General features: G+C 40.8%; 2 protein-coding genes across 2 annotated transcripts in view; one reads left to right on the top strand and one right to left on the bottom strand.

Moving 5' to 3' along the window:
* Positions 1-16,420, top strand: part of creb3l3b (cAMP responsive element binding protein 3-like 3b) — a 55,643-nt gene extending 39,223 nt beyond the window's left edge. The window contains exons 9-10 of the mRNA XM_060906615.1: positions 3,055-3,151; positions 16,164-16,420. Coding sequence (XP_060762598.1) covers positions 3,055-3,151; positions 16,164-16,420 — 354 coding nt within the window. The remainder of the gene's footprint in view (positions 1-3,054; positions 3,152-16,163) is intronic.
* On the bottom strand, positions 4,897-6,393 carry LOC132871960 (zinc finger BED domain-containing protein 4-like). Its single transcript, XM_060906616.1, has 2 exons — positions 5,606-6,393; positions 4,897-5,392 (listed from the first exon to the last, which is right to left on the bottom strand). The coding sequence occupies exons 1-2, from the start codon at positions 6,391-6,393 to the stop codon at positions 4,897-4,899; spliced, it is 1,284 nt and encodes a 427-aa protein (XP_060762599.1).
* Positions 16,421-19,574: the final 3,154 nt, after the last annotated feature.

Here is a 19,574-nt window from a genome sequence, read left to right as displayed (position 1 = left end):
GAGGCGCAGTCGGGACATTGATACTTTGGGTGAAGTGGATATCCATAAAGTTTCCAGCCGCCCCTGAGTCTAACAAGGCCTGGCAAGAGTGGACGGACTCACCCCAGGAGATGGAAACCGGGATGTAGATTCCTTGGCCAGGAAGTCCGGGAGAGAGGGTAGGCCCCGTCACAACCCTCCCTCGGCTGGACGGGGCGGTCCTTTTCCCGAGAGCTCGGGACATGATGCTCGGAAGTGACCAGGCTTGCCACAGTAGATGCAGCACTTGTCCCTCCTTCTGCGCTCCCTCTCAGATGCGGAGAGGCGAGTACGGCCCACTTGCATGGGTTCTGGACAGTCACTGGAGGAGGTAGACGGGCACCATGTTGAGGCAGTGAGGCCGGGGAGACTCAGGACTTGGTGGCGCTCTCTAATCCTGTTGTCAAGACGAATGGCATGAGAAATCAATGTTTCAAGGTCACTTGGGCATCCGATAGAGGCCAGACCGTCTTTGATGAAGTCAGACAGACCATGGTGAAAGGCTGAAACCAGGGCAGTCTCGTTCCATCCAATTACTGCTGCAAGCGTCCAGAACGAGATAGCGTAGTCTGCGACGCTTCCTCCTTGCCGGATGGACATGAGCTTTCTGGCTGCGTCTTTACTGATGTCTGCTTGATCAAAGACACGAAGCATCTCCTCCGTAAACAGCTGGAAATCAGAGCACTCGGGTCCCTGTCTCTGCCAGACGGCTGTTGCCCAAGCTCGTGCCTTACCAGCTAACAAGGTTATCACAAAGGCAATCTTGCGGCGATCCATAGTGTAGGTGGTAGGCTGGAGCTCAAAGGTGAGTTGGCACTAGGTAAGGAACTCCAGACACTCACTGTGCTTGCCGTCATACCTCTGTGGTGCAGGAAGGCTGGGTTCGCGAGGTGAAGGAGGCAGCATGGCAGGAGGCCCTGGAGCAGATGGTGGAGCAGGATCAGGCGGAGGAGATGGGAGTAGAGAAGTCAGCTGTGCCAGGGTTTTCCCAATTTGCTGAAGCAGTACCTCGTGGCGAGCAAGAGTCTCACGTTGGCTTGCAAGAGTCCGTCCATGAGTGTCCACGGTGGATCCGAGGCATGTTAACGCGGCCATAATTCCCTGAAGGTTAGCCGGGTAGACAGTTGAAGAAGCCTCTGCTGAGTCGGTCATGACGGAGCCTTTCTGTTAGGGTTTTGCTGGGATTCGAACGCGGTTCGCTGATGTGATAATCCAGCAACCCCCCACTAGGCCACCAGGGGGGATGACTCAAGTGCAGAGGCATGAGGCAAAAGTAGAGTAGCAAAAACAGTTTATTTACAATATGTACAATCCAAAAGGTGTAGTCCAAAAAACGCTCAGAAGATATAAGGGAAAAAATAAAAAAATCCAGAAGTTCAAAGTCAATACAAAAGCCAAAAAACCAGAAAAGAGGAGGCAAAAATACCAACGCTCAGAAGATCCAAAAAACAGTAAATACCAAGTCCAAAAAGTCCAAAAAGCAAAGCAAAGTACAAACCACAAAGACAAAGGCAAGGAACACGGAACAGAGGTAACTGGAGTTAAACATAACAGCACAAAGACTCCGTGACAAGAGGACTGAACTGAGGGGGTATAAGTACACAAACTAATTAAGGAACAGGGCGGGGCAGGAAACAGGCAATCAAGACAAACACAAAACACAGAACACAGTGGCGACCTCTAGAGGCCAAAACAAACATGACAAGAAAAAGGGAATAACAGCGGCCTCTAGAGGCCAAAACAGTCCCAGTCCTAACAACAATATGTGTTGTGAAAGACGAACGTGAGGAGTATAAAGATACTATAATCCATAGGCTAGATACAGATGATCCCTTATCAAAAAGAAGTATACTTCAAGTTAATTTTATTAAGTATACTTAAGTTAAAGTATATTTCCTTAAGTATACTTTTGTGTACCAAGTATACTGATATTAATGTACTTACAGTATACTTGTAAGTAAACTAATGTAATACTTCTCGGGACTAAATTGGCCCACTTTTAGTTTATAAAAAGTATACTTTAAGTCTAAGAGAAGTAAACTTTGAGTATACAACTAGTATTTTTTTTTTTTTTTAAAGATATTTTTTTGGGCTTTTTGCACCTTTATTGGATAGGACAGTGTAGAGACAGGAAATGAGCGGGAGAGAGACGGGAAGGGATCGGGAAATGACCTCGGGCCGGAATCGAACCCGGGTCGCCCGCATTCATGGTATGGCGCCTTAACCACCTGAGCCACGACGCCCCCACAACTAGTATTTTTTATTTTGTACTGCAAGCATACCACAAGTAAACTTATATACTAATAGTTTACTAGTTCTATACTTGTAGTCCACTCTTTAGTTTACAAAAGCATACTTCATAGTGTACTGGAAATATGCTATGAGTTTACTTGTTTTATACTTCTAGTCCACTTTTTAGTTTACTAAAGTATACTTTGTAGTATACTGGAAATATACTATTGGTTTACTCGTTACACACTTCTAGTCCACTTTTTAGTTTATAAAAGTATACTTTATAGCATACTGGAAATATACTATTAGTATTCCAGCCCAGAACTGACCACAAACTTATGGTACATGTAGGTATAAAACATGGGATTTAAAAAAAACATGCTGCCGTATATCACAAAGAAGCCAATATGTGTGAAAAAGAAGTATTTTATAGGCTACTATCAAAAGGATAAGCACAACTACAGGGCAAGTACACTTAAACACAAGGCAGAAATATTTTAATACTTTATTACACTTTTGTTAAGTATACCTTGATCAAAAGTTTAAGTATAAGCTTAATATACTTAGACTTTTCTATATGCTTTTCAGTATAAGCCAAGTATACTTATGCATAACTTTATTAAGTATATCTCTGATAAGTAAATAAAAAGTAAACTGAAAGCATACGCTCTTACTTTTAGTTTAAAGGAAGTATACTAGAAGCACACTTGAATAAACTTCTTTTTTGTAAGGGATGAGAAGGTGATAAAGGCTGTGAAGGTACGTAATAATGCCATTAAATTTCTTGCTCTAACTTTCTTCCAGGTTCTACTGCTGTCTTTTTCTCTCATCCTGTTCCCCAGGTTCCAGCCATTGTCCCACAGCAGGATCAGTGATCCGGCAGACCTTATCACAGACAAAGGTGTGTTTCTTAGTGAACTGAAAGTTAGAAAAGCATCAAATATGTACTGTATAATAGCCTAGGAAAATCCTTCACATGATGACATTTTGACAATCCATATATATAGTTCTGAAATCTTTGCATTACAGTATACAGGGACTTGACCAAAGCGTGACATTTACTTTGTGAGGAAATCACACATTGTAAGACATTTCAAGTTGGTTCAACTTAGAAATGAAAGTTCGCCCGCAGCCTTAAAGACATGAGTCAACTCAACTTGAAGATAACTTTTGTTTCATTACAAAAGTAGTCCTTACATTACAGGCATTTAACAGGAGCTCTTATCCAGAGTGACGTACAATATACCCAGAGCAGCTTGGGGAGCAATTAGGTGTTAGATGCCTTGCTCAAGGCACTTTAGTTATTCCTGCTAGTCCAGGAAATTAAAGCAGCAACCTTTTGATTCCAAAGTTACTTCTCTAACCATTAGGCCATGGCTTCCCCTACAAGTATTAACCAAGTATTAACAGACCTACAAGTATTGGGTGAAGCTGGAGTGGGACATGAACGTAGACAGCTTGTAAAAAAAAAAAAAAAAAAGGGACAAATGCAACTTTGTTTTCTGTGGAGGTCCTTTGGTCAGCTGCTCCAAACATTCTGTCAAGACAGTGAATTATTTTAAGTGTAATTTTTGAAAGCCTCTAAACTTGTGATCAATATCCAAAACTTGTCATTACAACTGGAGTTAAAGAGAAAAAAATAAGTTCAGATTTTAACAGTGATAGCTAGCAAGGTTTTAGATGTCTTTAAGCAAAGTGATTGTTGGTAAACTGCCTCCTTGCAATCCCAAAGTGATCTTTGCTGAGGCCCTGGTCACACTTCAGCTTGCAATGGGTTTACGAATACTTAGCGATGAAAAATCGGTCACATCACCACCAATTGTGCGATGCGATGCATAGTGAATGTTCTCCGAGCTTCACAAGTTGTTTTTTGGTATGTCTCCACCTCGTCAGCGGCCAAAAACCAGGCTTGTAGTACTCGAGTCCAGGACTCGGACTTGAGTCCAACTTGTGCCCTAATTTTAAGGACTTGTGACTTGACTTGGACTTGAGCACTGATGACTCGGACTTGAACTCGGACTCGTATGTTAATTGCATTCGGACTTGTAAATTGGAGACAAGGATGTGGATTTTTTCTTTATTTTTTGTAACATGCTATAATAATTTGGCATAAGATATTTATATTAGGGCGGCACGGTGGTGTAGTGGTTAGCGCTGTCGCCTCACAGCAAAAAGGTCTGAGTTAAGACGCAGTCAGCGCACCTTTATAAAAACTGTGAAAATTAGTGATGCACCGATCACCATTTTTTGGGCCGATCACCGATACCGATCACCAAACAACTTGATCTGCCGATTGCCGATCACTGCCGATTTTTTTTTAAAATAATGAACTAATATATATATATATATATATATATATATATATATATATATATATATAAAACAGTCAAAATCTTCAAAAGCACAGAATGCCTTTATTTTACTGTAGCCTTTGTGACAACATGTCACCATTCAAAATATAAATATGAATCTTTCCATTCAAAATGTAAATAAAAGAACATTAGAAAGCCAAGCAGACAGCTTCTAACTCACAAAAAAACTTGGGCTACTTGAAAACTGGCTTGTTAATGCTGGTTAAAGATAAAATAAACAATTGGCCACAAAACCAAAACGTGCAAGGCCTACTATCACAAAGGACAAAATCTTTCACTGCCCAATAACATGGGGCAAGTTTCTTTTGATCATTATGAGCATCTCTGCATTTTTTGGGGTGAGACGGTTTCTTTTGTCATCAATGATGTTTGCAGCTGTACTAAAGAGCCGCTCACTATCCACACTTGTGCATGGTGAACAAAGATAGGCTCTTGCTGTCTGTGCAAGTGCAGGGAAGCGGCCTTTATTCAGCTGCCAATAGGCAAGTGGGTTTGAACTGCGCTGCAATACAGACTCTGCCATGTACTGGCTGACCTGGGTGATAATGGTAATTTCCTGCTCACTCTGCCCTGCTACCTCATCGACTAACTCTGCGAACATTGCCTGCAAAGAGCAGGCAGGTGGGGTCTTGTCAGTTGACTTGCTGGAACTGGGTTGCTCCACAGTGCTTGTAGTGATGGGTAGTTCAGGGTGGCTGGTTTCAAGGGCGTTCTGAAGCTGTTCATGGAAAGATGGTTTGAGTGCCTCTGAGAAATATCTGTCTTTATACCTAAAACAGACATAACAAAAATGAAAACGAGAAATTGATTAGGTTATAGTGATATGCAAAATAACATTCATTTCAGTCAGGTAGCCTAGAAAAAAATACATCCATTGCCAGCTGATATTTTACATTTATATTATATTATATTATATATTATATATTGTATTGTTGGGCTTCAGGAATATAGGCAACTTAATTGGGTCAGGACGTGTCTCTTACCTCGGGTCTAGCATTGTAGCTATTGTGTACAACTTCTGTGCATCAATGTCAGCGAATCGTCGTCGGACAGCTTCCAGTAGCACTGATTTCGCCGTCTTCACGCCATGGTCCGTCTCAGTTGTTTTCTCAAGTAGACGAGTGAGCGCTCGGATGCATGGAATTACGTCCGCAGCGGACGCAGTGGATGAGCTGATTTCTTTGGTTAGCTCTTCAAACGGGGCCAGGATGGTTATTGTGTTTTCAATCAATTTCCATTGGTGGACTGTGAAGTTGCATGGCAATTCGTATTCTGCTGCATATGATGCGAGGGCCAGTTTCTGCTCCAAGAGACTCTGGAGCATGTAGAAAGAACTATTCCAGTGCGTTGGTACATCTTGGCGGAGTTTTCTAATTGGCTGGCCGAGTTGCTTCTGACAGCTCTCCAGTCGACTGTATGCCAAGGGAGAGTGTTTGAAGTGTCCAACAATGCGTCTTCCTGATGCTACAATATCCGAGATGGAGCGCTGAGACAGTATTCCCTCATGTACCGCCAACTGTAGCGTGTGAGCCATACATGGGAGCCCAGGGAAATCTGCGTCTCTCATGGCTTTTTGCATGTTTTTTGCATTATCGGTTAGAATGGCGTGGATTCGCTCCGTTTGGATCCCCCATGACTGAAACATACAGCGATAAGCCTCCACCAAAGCCTCCGCGGAGTGAGACCCCGTGAACTCCTGACAGTGTAGCACAATGTTGTGTCTTTCAAAATTAGCATCAATAAAGTGTGCTGTTAAGCTAAGTAGAGACATTGGGCATGCGTCTGCACTCCAAATATCGCTGGTGAAACTAATGGATACGTTAGCCTTCAGAAGGGTTTCAATGTGTGCGTACACAGTTTGGTACAACTGAGGGAGACATACATCAGTTAGATATCTCCTGCTTGGGGCGTCGTAACGGGGATCAAGACAGGTCATCATTCGACGGAAAGATTTCTCCTCCACAACAGATAGTGGCTGTTCACCTAGGCAAACAAATTCCATAACCTTAGACGTGATGTCTTTCCACCTCTTACTTTCTCTGCTGTATGGTTCACGTCGATGTAAACTTTCGCTCAAAGTCGGCTGGCTGGGGGATGGGGATGAACCGGTTGCCTTCGGCTTGACAAGTTTCTCGTACTCGGCATATTCAGTTGAATGGCGAATTCTAAGATGCCTAATGAGGTTAGTGGTGTTGAACTGTCGAGGGGTACTTCCACCTCGAGGTATTGCGTCATTGCATACATTGCATACAGCAAGTTTCACATCTGCCTCACTCACTTTAAAGAAAGTCCAGACAGGAGAAGTCATCGCGTTGTCGAGATGCACTTGTAGGCTATGGTTGCGCGCTTGCCAGTTTTAAACGTCGCTAATAATTTACGTCACGCGATCGGCTTTTTGATCGGCATGTTTTTCCGATCGCCGATCAGGCTATTTTTGGGCAATATCGGCCGATCATGATCGGCAGCCGATCGATCGGTGCATCATTAGTGAAAATGCACTTACTTTGCGAAGTATTGAGTTGTGTTGCTGACATATTACTGAGCCTTGTTTGGGTTCCTGATTTCCTGTTTCTTGTCTTTGATTCTGCCTTGTCTACGATAGCCTGTTTGTGCCTCGCTCAACCTATTGCCTGTTTTACTGTTTTACGATTTTGCCTGCCGTTCTGGATTGTTTACCTGCCTTCACTTGCATTAATAAACACACCGTCTGCACTTACATCTGTCTCCCAACCATCTCTGACAGAATACTTCACACTCCCTGACAAAGACAATGCACATTCACCTGTTCATATGTCATGTTCAGGAACACACTAATGTTAATGGTGCTAAAATAGCCACCGTGAAATGGTACAGTTGGAGTCTTGTTCTTGGACTCGACTCGGATCAATAGTGGACTCAACTCGGACTCGACTCGAAATTTTTTTAATGACTTGGACATGACTCAGACTTGAACACTGGGGACTTGAGACTGGACTCGGACTTGAGGTTTAGTGACTCAACTACGACATTGCCAAAAACATTGCGAAAAATTTCAATGTATGCATTGAAATTTGGAGGTGACATTTTTGTCAGCAAACTATGCGGTGAATACTTGTAGATGGGTTTGGGAATACTTCCTGAAGCTTGGGGAAGCATCGCCACCAAACGTCTCATTTTCAACAATGACCCATCACAAAGCATTGTGATCTGTAGTATGACAGTAGTGTAAGGCAACACATAAAAAAGGAAATAGAAATATTTCTGTGTCATTTTGGTGAAATATAGAAAACACAGTTTTGGCCAAAAGTCTATTCTTGGTCTACTATGACAGAAATCAACTACAGTGCTATCATTTGGGGTTTTCTCAGGCCATCTCACATATCATTGTTTGTATTCATCACTACACACTTTCTTTTACTGAAAGTAACTAACAGTTGGACAGAATACAAGACAAGCATAGAGATGAGCAGTTGAGGGCCATGGACTCTCTGCCAGTCCTGAGATTTGACCTTCCTATTAGATATGACACAGAATGCATAAAAATGCTGGTTGTTTGCTTTTTTCAGACTATGATGTTGTGCAATCTCATGCCTATCTCATTTTGAAATCCTTGTGATAGGGTTTTTGTTTGTTTGTTTGTTTGTTTGTTTGTTTGTTTTTTACAGATATCTCCATTGGCTTCAATTTTTGCAGCCTTTTTGTTTTTCTTTCTATTTTTTTTGGAATCCACTGAACAAAGCCATGAAACACAAAGTGCAAAAAAGTGCATTCCTAAAAAATATTGACTTTGTGCAATCTTTTGTGAAACATTTACAACTGAATATTTGGGCAGTTTACTACCAGGGTTTGTTTAGAACAAAATGAGGACTTCAAAGCACTGGACAATTCAAAAGGCTCAGAGCTACAGTGGTGCTTGAAAGTTTGTGAACCCTTTAGAATCTTCTATATTTCTGCATAAATAGGACCTAAAACATCATCAGATTTTCACACAAGTCCTAAAAGTAGATAAAGAGAACCCAGTTAAACAAATGAGACAAAAATATTATACTTGGTCATTTATTTAGTGAAGAAAATGATTCAATATTACATATCTGTGAGTGGCAAAAGTATGTGAACCTCTAGGATTAGCAGTTAATTTGAAGGTGAAATTAGAGTCAGGTGTTTTTAATCAATGGGATGACAGTCAGGTGTGAGTGGGCACCCTGTTTTATTTAAATAACAGGGATCTATCAAAGTCTGATCTTCACAACAAATGTTTGTGGAAGTGTATCATGGTACGAACAAAGGAGATTTCTGAGGACCTCAGAAAAAGCGTTGTTGATACTCATCAGGCTGGAAAAGGTTATAAAACCATCTCTAAAGAGTTTGGACTCCACCAATCCACAGTCAGACAGATTGTGTACAAATGGAGGAAATTCAAGACCATTGTCACCCTCCCCAGGAGTGGTTGACCAACAAAGATCACTCCAAGAGCAAGGCGTGTGATAGTCGGTGAGGTCTCAAAGGACCCCAGGGTAACTTCTAAGCAACTGAAGGCCTCTCTCACATTGGCTAATGTTAATGGTCATGAATCCACCATCAGGAGAACACTGAACAACAGTGGTGTGCATGGCAGGGTTGCAAGGAGAAAGCCACTGCTGTCCAAAAAGAACATTGCTGCTCATCTGCAGTTTGCTAAAGATCACGTGGACAAGCCAGAAGGCTATTGGAAAAATTTTTTGCGGACGGATGTGACCAAAATCAAATTTTTTGGTTTAAATGAGAAGTGTTATGTTTGGAGAAAGGAAAACACTGCATTCCAGCATAAGAACCTTATCCCATCTGTGAAACGTGGTGGTAGTACAGTATCATGGTTTGGGCCTGTTTTGCTGCATCTGGGCCAGGATGGCTTGCCATCATTGATGGAACAATGAATTCTGAATTATACCAGCGAATTCTAAAGGAAAATGTCAAGACATCTGTCCATGAATTGAATCTCAAGAGAAGGTGGGTCATGCGGCAAGACAACGACCCTAAGCACACAAGTCGTTCTACCAAAGAATGGTTAAAGAAGAATAAGGTTAATGTTTTGGAATGGCCACGTCAAAGTCCTGACCTTAATCCAATCGAAATGTTGTGGAAGGACCTGAAGTGAGCAGTTCATGTGAGGAAACCCACCAGCATCCCAGAGTTGAAGCTGTTCTGTACAGAGGAATGGGCTAAAATTCCTCCAAGCTGGTGTGCAGGACTCATCAACAATTACCGGAAATGTTTAGTTGCAGTTATTGCTGCACAAGGGGGTCACACCAGATACTGAAAGCAAAGGTTCACATACTTTTGCCACTCACAGATATATAATACTGGATCATTTTCCTCAATAAATAAATGACCAAGTGTAATATTTTTGTCTCATTTGTTTAACTGGGTTCTCTTTATCTACTTTTAGGACTTGTGTGAAAATCTGATGATGTTTTAGGTCATATTTATGCAGAAATATAGAAAATTCTAAAGGGTTCACAAACTTTCAAGCACCACTGTAGATAGGGGTCTTGGAAATAGTGTCTCAAGGCAGAAATGGTTGGATTGTTTGAGGTGGAAGGCCTAACACACACACATATATATCCATCCATCCATCCATCATCTGTAGCCGCTTTATCCTGTTCTACAGGGTCGCAGGCAAGCTGGAGCCTATCCCAGCTGACTACGGGCGAAAGGCGGGGTACACCCTGGACAAGTCGCCAGGTCATCGCAGGGCTGACACATAGACACAGACAACCATTCACACTCACGGTCAATTTTGAGCCACCAATTAGCCTAATATGCATGCCTTTGGACTGTGGGGGAAACCGGAGCAAACCCACGCGGACATGGGGAGAGCATGCAAACTCCACACAGAAAGGCCCTCGTCGGCCACTGGGCTCGAACCCAGAACCTTCTTGCTGTGAGGCGACAGTGCTAACCACTACACCACCACTATACAGACCCTTTCCAAAAAATTAGAATATCATGGAAAAGTTGTTTAATTTCCATAATTCCATTCAAAAAGTTAAACTTTCATCGATTATAGATTCAGGGCCCACAATTTAAACGATTTCAAGTATTTATTTGTTTATTTTTACATAATTTGGGCTTCCAGCTCATAAAACCCACGAAAACAGGAATTCAAAAAATTAGAATACTGTGAACAAATCAGCCCACATTTTGCAGGGCATGAATGTTTTAAACTGAGTATCACACACTAATCATCTGCTAAACTCAAAGCACCTGCACAGGTTTCCCCAGGTGTCATTAAATTGCTTCAGTTTGGTTCAATTGTCTCAGTTCAGTTCAATATGGGGAAGACTGCAGACTTGACAATTGGCCAGAAGATCATCATTGATACCCTCCATAGGATGGGTAAGTCACAAAAGTTCATAGCTAAGGAGGCTGCCTGTTCACAGACTGCTGTGTCCAAGCATACTATCAATGGAAAGTCTAGTGGAAGGGCAAAATGTGGCAGGAGAAGATGCACCAGCAAAAGAGATGACCGTGGCCTTCAGCGGATTATCAAACAGAGAAGGTTCAAGAATCTGGCAGAGATCCAGAAAGAGTCGAATGAGGCGGGAGTCACAGCTTCAAAAACCACCACATTCAGACGCATCCGGGAGATGGGCTACAACTGTCAGGTTCCTTGGGCCAAGCCACTTCTGAACCTGAGCCAACGTAGGAAGCATCTCAACTGGGCCAAGGAGAAGGAGGACTGGACTGTTGGCCAGTGGTCCAAGGTCTTCTTTTCCGATGAAAGTAAAGTGTGCCTTTCATTCAGGAATCAAGGTCCAAGGGTTTGGAGGAAGACAGGTGAAGAACAGAACCCAAGCTGCTTGAGGTCCAGTGTGAAATATCCACAGTCAGTCATGAGTTGGGGTGCAATGTCCGGTGCAGGTGTTGGTAAACTCCGCTTTCTTAAATCCAAGGTCACCGCAACAGTCTACCAGAATGTTTTAGAGGACTTCATGATTCCTTCTGCTGAGGATCTGTATGGAGATGCAGATTTCATCTTCCAGCAGGACCTGGCCTCTGCCCATACCGCCAGAAGCACCAAAACCTGGTTTGATGCCCATGCCATCACAGTGCTTGACTGGCCAGCCAACTCGCCGGACCTAAACCCCATTGAGAATCTATGGGGTATCCTCAAGAGGAAAATGAGGGGCACCAGACACAACAACAAAGAAGAGCTGACAGCAAGCATCAAGGAAATATGGGCTTCCATAACTCCCAGGCAATGCCACAGGCTGATTGCCTCAATGCCACGTCGCATCGAGGCAGTGATTAAGGCAAAGGGATTCCCAACCAAGTATTGAAGATTGACATATCGTTTTGAAAGTACCATATTTTGATTGATTTGATGCGATCCTAATTTCTTTCTTTTTTTTTCTGCAAAAACTGAGAAGTAAATGGTGATTTGTTCACAGTATTCTAATTTTTTGAATTCCTGTTTTCGTGGGTTTTATGAGCTGGAAGCCCAAATTATGTAAAAATAAACAAATAAATACTTGAAATCGTTTAAATTGTGGGCCCTGAATCTATAATCTATGAAAGTTTAACTTTTTGAATGGAATTATGGAAATTAAACAACTTTTCCATGATATTCTAATTTTTTGGAAAGGGTCTGTGTGTGTGTGTGTGTGTGTGTGTGTGTGTGTGTGTGTATATATATATATATATATTTATTATTATTATTAAGCCATGGCCTAAAGGTTAGAGAAGCAGCTTTGGGATGAAGAGGTCACCAATTCGATTTGGGATGAAGAGGTCGCCAATTGAACAAGGCACCTAACCCCTAACTGCCCACTGCTGTGGGTATGTCAGGGACTCATTGTCTGTCACTCAGGATAAGAGCATCTGCTAAATGCTTGTAATGTATTATTATTATTATTATTATTATTATTATTATTATTATTATTATTATTTCCCTGGGAATCCAATTATTTCTGACTTCACACCAGGGACACATTAGATCATTTTAGAAAATAATCATTGAATCAACAAACATATAAATTTATAATATCTAAATCAATATACATGAACATGTTGCTAGTATAGTTGATGAGCAATTAACCCACTCTATGTGCATACAATAATCTTGATGAAATATTGAGGACGAGGAGAAAATTCCCTCCACTGAAGGGAGTGACATCATGTGTGGTTGGTCACGTGACTTTGGAGCAAACAATTGCTGAGTGAAATGGGTTTTGCCAATGGGTAACACAGCTGACAGAAATTTCTCGGACACACACAAAAGTGAATAATTTAATATATAGTAATGAGTCAAACAGTTGTAAAAATCCCTTTATCATGTTTTAACGATTATTTTCAACAAATAATGATGAAAATAATATACAAAAACATGCATCCTACTGTTAATTTGGAGAGCAAAACTTGACCTTTAACAAATCGGACAGCCCAAAAAAAGAAAATTCCAGTGACGTGTACGCAATTTCTGCAAAATAAATGATGGGACTTGCTAACTTTTTGTATTAAATTAAAAAGGAATGTGTCCCAATGTAAAATTTATAACTTTTTGAAGTGAATATTTAGTAAAATTAATAAGTGCAGCCTGTGGACATGACATGTACCCCTAATTATAGAATGAACCAAGTATTGGCCAATAATCTTATGCATTAATAATGGCCAGGGGTGAACAAATTATTTTCCCATTTCAGGTAGGTTTCTAGGCAACCAAAACATGAGACTAAGCATCTCTAACTTGCCCAGTGGCCTAATTAATGAATTTATGATTTGTCCACCCCTGAATGACCCAGAAATAAAGTGAAACCTAATTTAAAATTTTCTCCAATTTGGTACAATTGTTCACATTTTTCTCAAGTAGATCCTATCTGAAAAAGGAATTGAAAGGAGTTTTGGTAATTGAGCTTGTGCTGGCTTACCATATCTACTTATGCAGTAGCGCTTGCTGCTTGTGTCATGTCTCAGACTGCCTTCCCTCCTGACACCTTACTTTGTTTTGGTTTAATCATTGCTTACATTAGTGTGAGTCGCGAAAGCTACACCTTCAGCATCCCAATCAGCTTCATTCACCTGATGCAAAGGCTTTTGAGAAAGACAAACACTTAGTGTTACACTACCCATCTTCTGTCAAACCCCATCAAGATCTTTTTGGTAATGAATGAGATCAGATGCATTGCCAAACGTGATACAATTTCAAGCATGTTTCTATATACAAACCCGATTCCAAAAAAGTTGGGACAAAGTACAAATTGTAAATAAAAACGGAATGCAATAATTTACAAATCTCAAAAACTGATATTGTATTCACAATAGAACATAGACAACATATCAAATGCCGAAAGTGAGACATTTTGAAATTTCATGCCAAATATTGGCTCATTTGAAATTTCATGACAGCAACACATCTCAAAAAAGTTGGGACAGGGGCAATAAGAGGCTGGAAAAGTTAAAGGTACAAAAAAGGAACAGCTGGAGGACCAAATTGCAACTCATTAGGTCAATTGGCAATAGGTCATTAACATGACTGGGTATAAAAAGAGCATCTTGGAGTGGCAGCGGCTCTCAGAAGTAAAGATGGGAAGAGGATCACCAATCCCCCTAATTCTGCGCCGACAAATAGTGGAGCAATATCAGAAAGGAGTTCAACAGTGTAAAATTGCAAAGAGTTTGAACATATCATCATCTACAGTGCATATCATCATCAAAAGATTCAGAGAATCTGGAAGAATCTCTGTGCGTAATGGTCAAGGTCGGAAAACCATACTGGGTGCCCGTGATCTTCGGGCCCTTAGACGGCACTGCATCACATACAGGCATGCTTCTGTATTGGAAATCACAAAATGGGCTCAGGAATATTTCCAGAGAACATTATCTGTGAACACAATTCACCGTGCCATCCGCCGTTGCCAGCTAAAACTCTATAGTTCAAAGAAGAAGCCATACCTAAACGTGATCCAGAAGCGCAGACGTCTTCTCTGGGCCAAGGCTCATTTAAAATGGACTGTGGCAACATGGAAAACTGTTCTGTGGTCAGACGAATCAAAATTTGAAGTTCTTTATGGAAATTAGGGACGCCATGTCATTCGTACTAAACAGGAGAAGGACGACCCAAGTTGTTTTCAGCGCTCAGTTCAGAAGCCTGCATCTCTGATGGTATGGGGTTGCATTAGTGAGTGTGGCATGGGCAGCTTACACATCTGGAAAGACACCATCAATGCTGAAAGGTATATCCAGGTTCTAGAGCAACATATGCTCCCATCCAGACGACGTCTCTTTCAGGGAAGACCTTGCATTTTCCAACATGACAATGCCAAACCACATACTGCATCAATTACAGTGTCATGGCTGCGTAGAAGAAGGGTCCGGGTACTGAACTGGCCAGCCAGCAGTCCAGATCTTTCACCCATAGAAAACATTTGGCGCATCATAAAACGGAAGATACGACAAAAACGACGTAAGACAATTGAGCAACTAGAATCCTACATTAGACAAGAATGGGTTAACATTCCTATCCCTAAACTTGAGCAACTTGTCTCCTCAGTCCCCAGACGTTTACAGACTGTTGTAAAGAGAAAAGGGGATGTCTCACAGTGGTAAACATGGCCTTGTCCCAACTTTTTTGAGATGTGTTGTTGTCATGAAATTTAAAACCACCTAATTTTTCTCTTTAAATGATACATTTTCTCAGTTTAAACATTTGATATGTCATCTATGTTCTATTCTGAATAAGATATGGCATTTTGAAACTTCCACATCATTGCATTCCGTTTTTATTTACAATTTGTACTTTGTCCCAACTTTTTTGGAATTGGGGTTGTATTTTTCAGAACTATTCCAGGGCGGCACAGTTTGTGCACTGTCATCTCACAGTGAGAAGGTTCCCAGTTTGAACCTCATGGCCAGTCGGAGCCACTCTATGTGGAGTTTGCATGTTCTCCCTGTGTCTGTGTGGATTTCCCAAACCATCCAAAGACATGTGGTTAGGTTAACTAGCTACTCTCAACTGACAAAGGTGTGAATGGTTGGGTGGGAGCTGCTCTATGCCTTTGATGTCCACTCTGGGTAGGATTGCTGAGCTAGATAACAAATCTGCAGCAAACTGTCAACTATGGCTGACGTATAAGAAGAACTGTTCCACTTTTACTTGGAACTTTTTTCTTGTATTTACAGGCAAAGCTTCCTCAGTATTTCATTTAACGTATTTCTAAATTCAGTGTCAAAGTCTGGTCTGATGATTTACATCCAAAGGTTGATGTCCCTAATATAAATGAATCCTGATTTGTGGTCTGACCCAGTGGCTCCTTTCCCAGTCTCCATGTCCCCCCGAGCACTTCTACCAAATCCAGCAAGACTCATCCTATACCAGCTAATCACCAAGCACTTGATTATTTCTTTCATGTGTTCAGTAGGTGATATGGGCCTGGTATGTGAAATGACTGTCGGGTTCCATTTCCATAATTGGGACTTTCTAGACTGAATATTGAGTGGATTGGATGTGGAAGCACTTACTGAAGGTTATGAGTTGACTATTAATTCCTTAATATAGATTCCTGCTTGTATGTATGTCCCCTCCAGTTCAGTCGCGTTCACTGCGCTCTGTGGTAGAGGTCCATAGTCTGCAGCCAGTCTCCTCCATGGACAGGCACATGGAGACAACCACCAACATCATTTCCAAGACACATATCAGGCCTGAATATGCCGATATGGACCCCCTACACCACAACCGAAGTTATGGAGATCAGGAGCATCATCATGGTGACCCAATCACTGGGCACACAGCCATGCTGGGTTGGCATAATTCACGGCCATGTAATCAGAAAGACAAGAAATGATGTCATCGACTGAATGGGCAATCCATTGACACTTGTGTGGCAAACTTTTTTTTTGATGTTTTTAGTGCTGCTCATAAATTTGTGTCCTTGTTTTTGCAGAACCCGACTGGTTCAGATGAGACCAGCATCATGTTCATTTACAGAGAGCTATCAATGCTTTGATAGTCTCATTATCCTTATAACATTGATATCTGACTTGTATTGATATGAGTAAACAAGAAAAATGAAATTACAATAGTAGTTTCCACAAATCAAGTTCAGCTTTTGTTCACAGTGTGGTTTGGTGAGTAATATCTGTGGCAAAGTCGTTGCATTGTTTTGCTCCGTCTTTCTCTACCTGCGTTATTTCTGTCTGAATCAGTTAATTGTCAAACAGAGGTTTTGATTCACGCTGGCTCAATGCCAAAACCATGTCACTCCGTGTAAAATATTTAAAATAACCAACACAGGTGGAGTCATTAAGACAGCAGTGCACAGTGAGAACAAGGATTATAGGTGTCATTTTTCAGAACTGTAAATAATGGAAAGCTTGTATCATGACTGAAACCACGTATTTCAAAGCAAATCAACAAAACAACTAAAAGACTCACAAAAATCAGTAGAAATAGAAAACCACAAAAGCAAATATGTAGGAATAACAGAAAATATTTAAAAAAAGATTAAGAATCGTGAAGCTATAAAAGGTAGGTAGATACAACACAAACAAGAAACGGTCGAATATTTACTTGTATAAACTCCATTCATTTTCTATGTGTTTTGAGTAAAAATGGCAAAACAAATGGAGGGTGCTACGCTCGGATGAATCATGCACAAAAGTAGAACGTAAAATAGAAGTAAAAAAATCATAGATTAGTGCTGTAAATAAACTGAAATAATAATTAAAAAACATTTTTGTGCAGTTCAGATGTTAATTCTGTCTACGTTTTAGTTTCACTTTCCTCATAGCGGTGATTTTATCAAGATATTTCTAATGCAAAGAGCAAACAGCAAGTGTTAAAGAAAGTACAGGGTGTTTCAAAAAAATTGATATCATTTCACAATCTAATAACTTTGCCAATTCTCGTTCAATTGACCTCAAATTTTAACAACGTGTGGAAACAGGTCAAAATTTTATGTTTAATGTTTTTCTCTTTTTAGGTCTAGAAATGGGGTGGTGTAGTGGTTAGCACTGTTGCCTCACAGCAAGAAGGTCCGGGTTCGAGCCCCGTGGCCGGCGAGGGCCTTTCTGTGCGGAGTTTGCATGTTCACCCCGTGTCCACGTGGGTTTCCTCCGGGTGCTCCGGTTTCCCCCACAGTCCAAAGACATGCAGGTTAGGTTAACTGGTGACTCTAAATTGACTGTAAGTATGAATGTGAGTGTGACTGGTTGTTTGCTTGTCTCTATCGTATGTATTAGCCCTGCGATGACCTGGCGAGGGTGTACCCCGCCTCTCACCCATAGTCAACTGGGATCCAGCTTGCCTGTGACCCTGTACAGGATAAGCAGCTACAGATGATGGTATAGAAAATAAAAGGCATTTTGTGTGTTAGAGTACGCTTGGACACAGTCGAACAAGACTGTGCAGCGTGCATTTATGAGGGAGTTCTCTAAAAATGCACCAACTGCAATGCAGATTTGGACACGGCACAAAAAGTTCAAAGAGGAAGGCTGTCTGTGTGTGTGTGTGTGTGTGTGTGTGTCTCAGGTGGCGTGCATATTGAAAATTTGTGAAATCGTTCATGGAATCCACATACCTTTGAATTTCTCATTCAAATTTTGAGGAATAAATCTTGCATTGCTCAACATTAAGCCTGTTCAGTTTCACTTGCCTCAACTATGTAGTTTCTGGGATATTTACATTTCAAATAATATCAATTTTTTTTGAAACACCCTGTATATCGTGATTATAGTTTTTCCAACCCAGATTTTTTTCTTTTGTCTTTTCTAATGAGTGACTCAAACCCTGTGTTTATTTGTTTTATTAATTCTCATATATTTTCTGTTCACATGCAATTTTTGATTTCACTGTACAAAGTATAGATCAATCAATAAATAATTCTGTATATCTCTTGGAGATGGTCTCTCTATGTCCCATTATGACACCAGTATACTTAATGTGATGGCTGTGAGTGCAATTGATCAAGTCTGAAAAACATAATTTTTGTATGATTGCTATTTTCAGTAAAGTTTTCCTGAAGCCAGTAATTGATTTTGCTCACCAGCTCACAAATACAGATGATGTGTGCAAGCATTTAAGAAAATGTGTTTTTAAAAAAAGAAGGGGGGATAACAAAAAAGCAGCTCATATGATGATATAATGTTCAAAGTTGTTTTTACTCCTTTAACTAAGTAAATTATTACAGTACTTGTCTTCATTATGCCCTATGTACAATTCATTATGTATGAAACATTGTGTTCCTATTTGACTAGTTTTCCTGATTACAACAGAACACTTGGTCAGATTTCTCTGTACCAGTGGTCAGAAAACCAACCACTTATAATGTAAGCCTAAAGGCATCTTTTCACATTTTATCAATTTTATTAAGCTAGCGTGTGTCATCTGGCTTTGCTGAAACATAGAGCTGTGCACCACAGAGCCTTGTCAAATGCCAAACTTGAGAGAACTCTCCATTAATATTTAAAGACTGATAATACTCAGTCAGATAAGAAATGATCATTGCAAATTCTTCTAGTCTTTCTAAATGACTGTTGTGATCTATGGTATCAAATATTCTGCTAAGATCAGGCAACAGATGAAAGAAGACACAACTCTGATCAAAGGCTAGTATTCAGCCATTTACTACTTTAATCAACGCTGTCACAATATGAATGATGAAGCTTAAAGCATATGCACAGAATCACGGCCTCACTTTCATTTATAAATGTCTTGAGACCTCAAGAATGGCACAGGAACAGTTTTAAGCATTAACAATAAACCTAATATAGTAATTTGTACAATTAAAGTGATTTATATAGGTAGCGGTCTTAAGTGACTGACCTTGACCTCCGTAACGTCACAGCAGGAAGGCTATCGTTCTTGTCACCATTTCCGCTATACTAAAACACAGAGCTGACTGCAACTCCAATTCTCCATTTTGAGCTAATTTATCACCATGCCATGTAGATGTGTTGCTAGCAGATGCAGCAACATGACAGAAGCTGGATTTACGTTGC

This window comes from Neoarius graeffei, chromosome 23, assembly GCF_027579695.1.
Source record: "Neoarius graeffei isolate fNeoGra1 chromosome 23, fNeoGra1.pri, whole genome shotgun sequence".
NCBI classification, from domain to species: Eukaryota; Metazoa; Chordata; class Actinopteri; order Siluriformes; family Ariidae; genus Neoarius; species Neoarius graeffei.
Note: the sequence above shows the minus strand (reverse complement) of the source record. Positions and strands in the feature narration are given on the sequence as shown.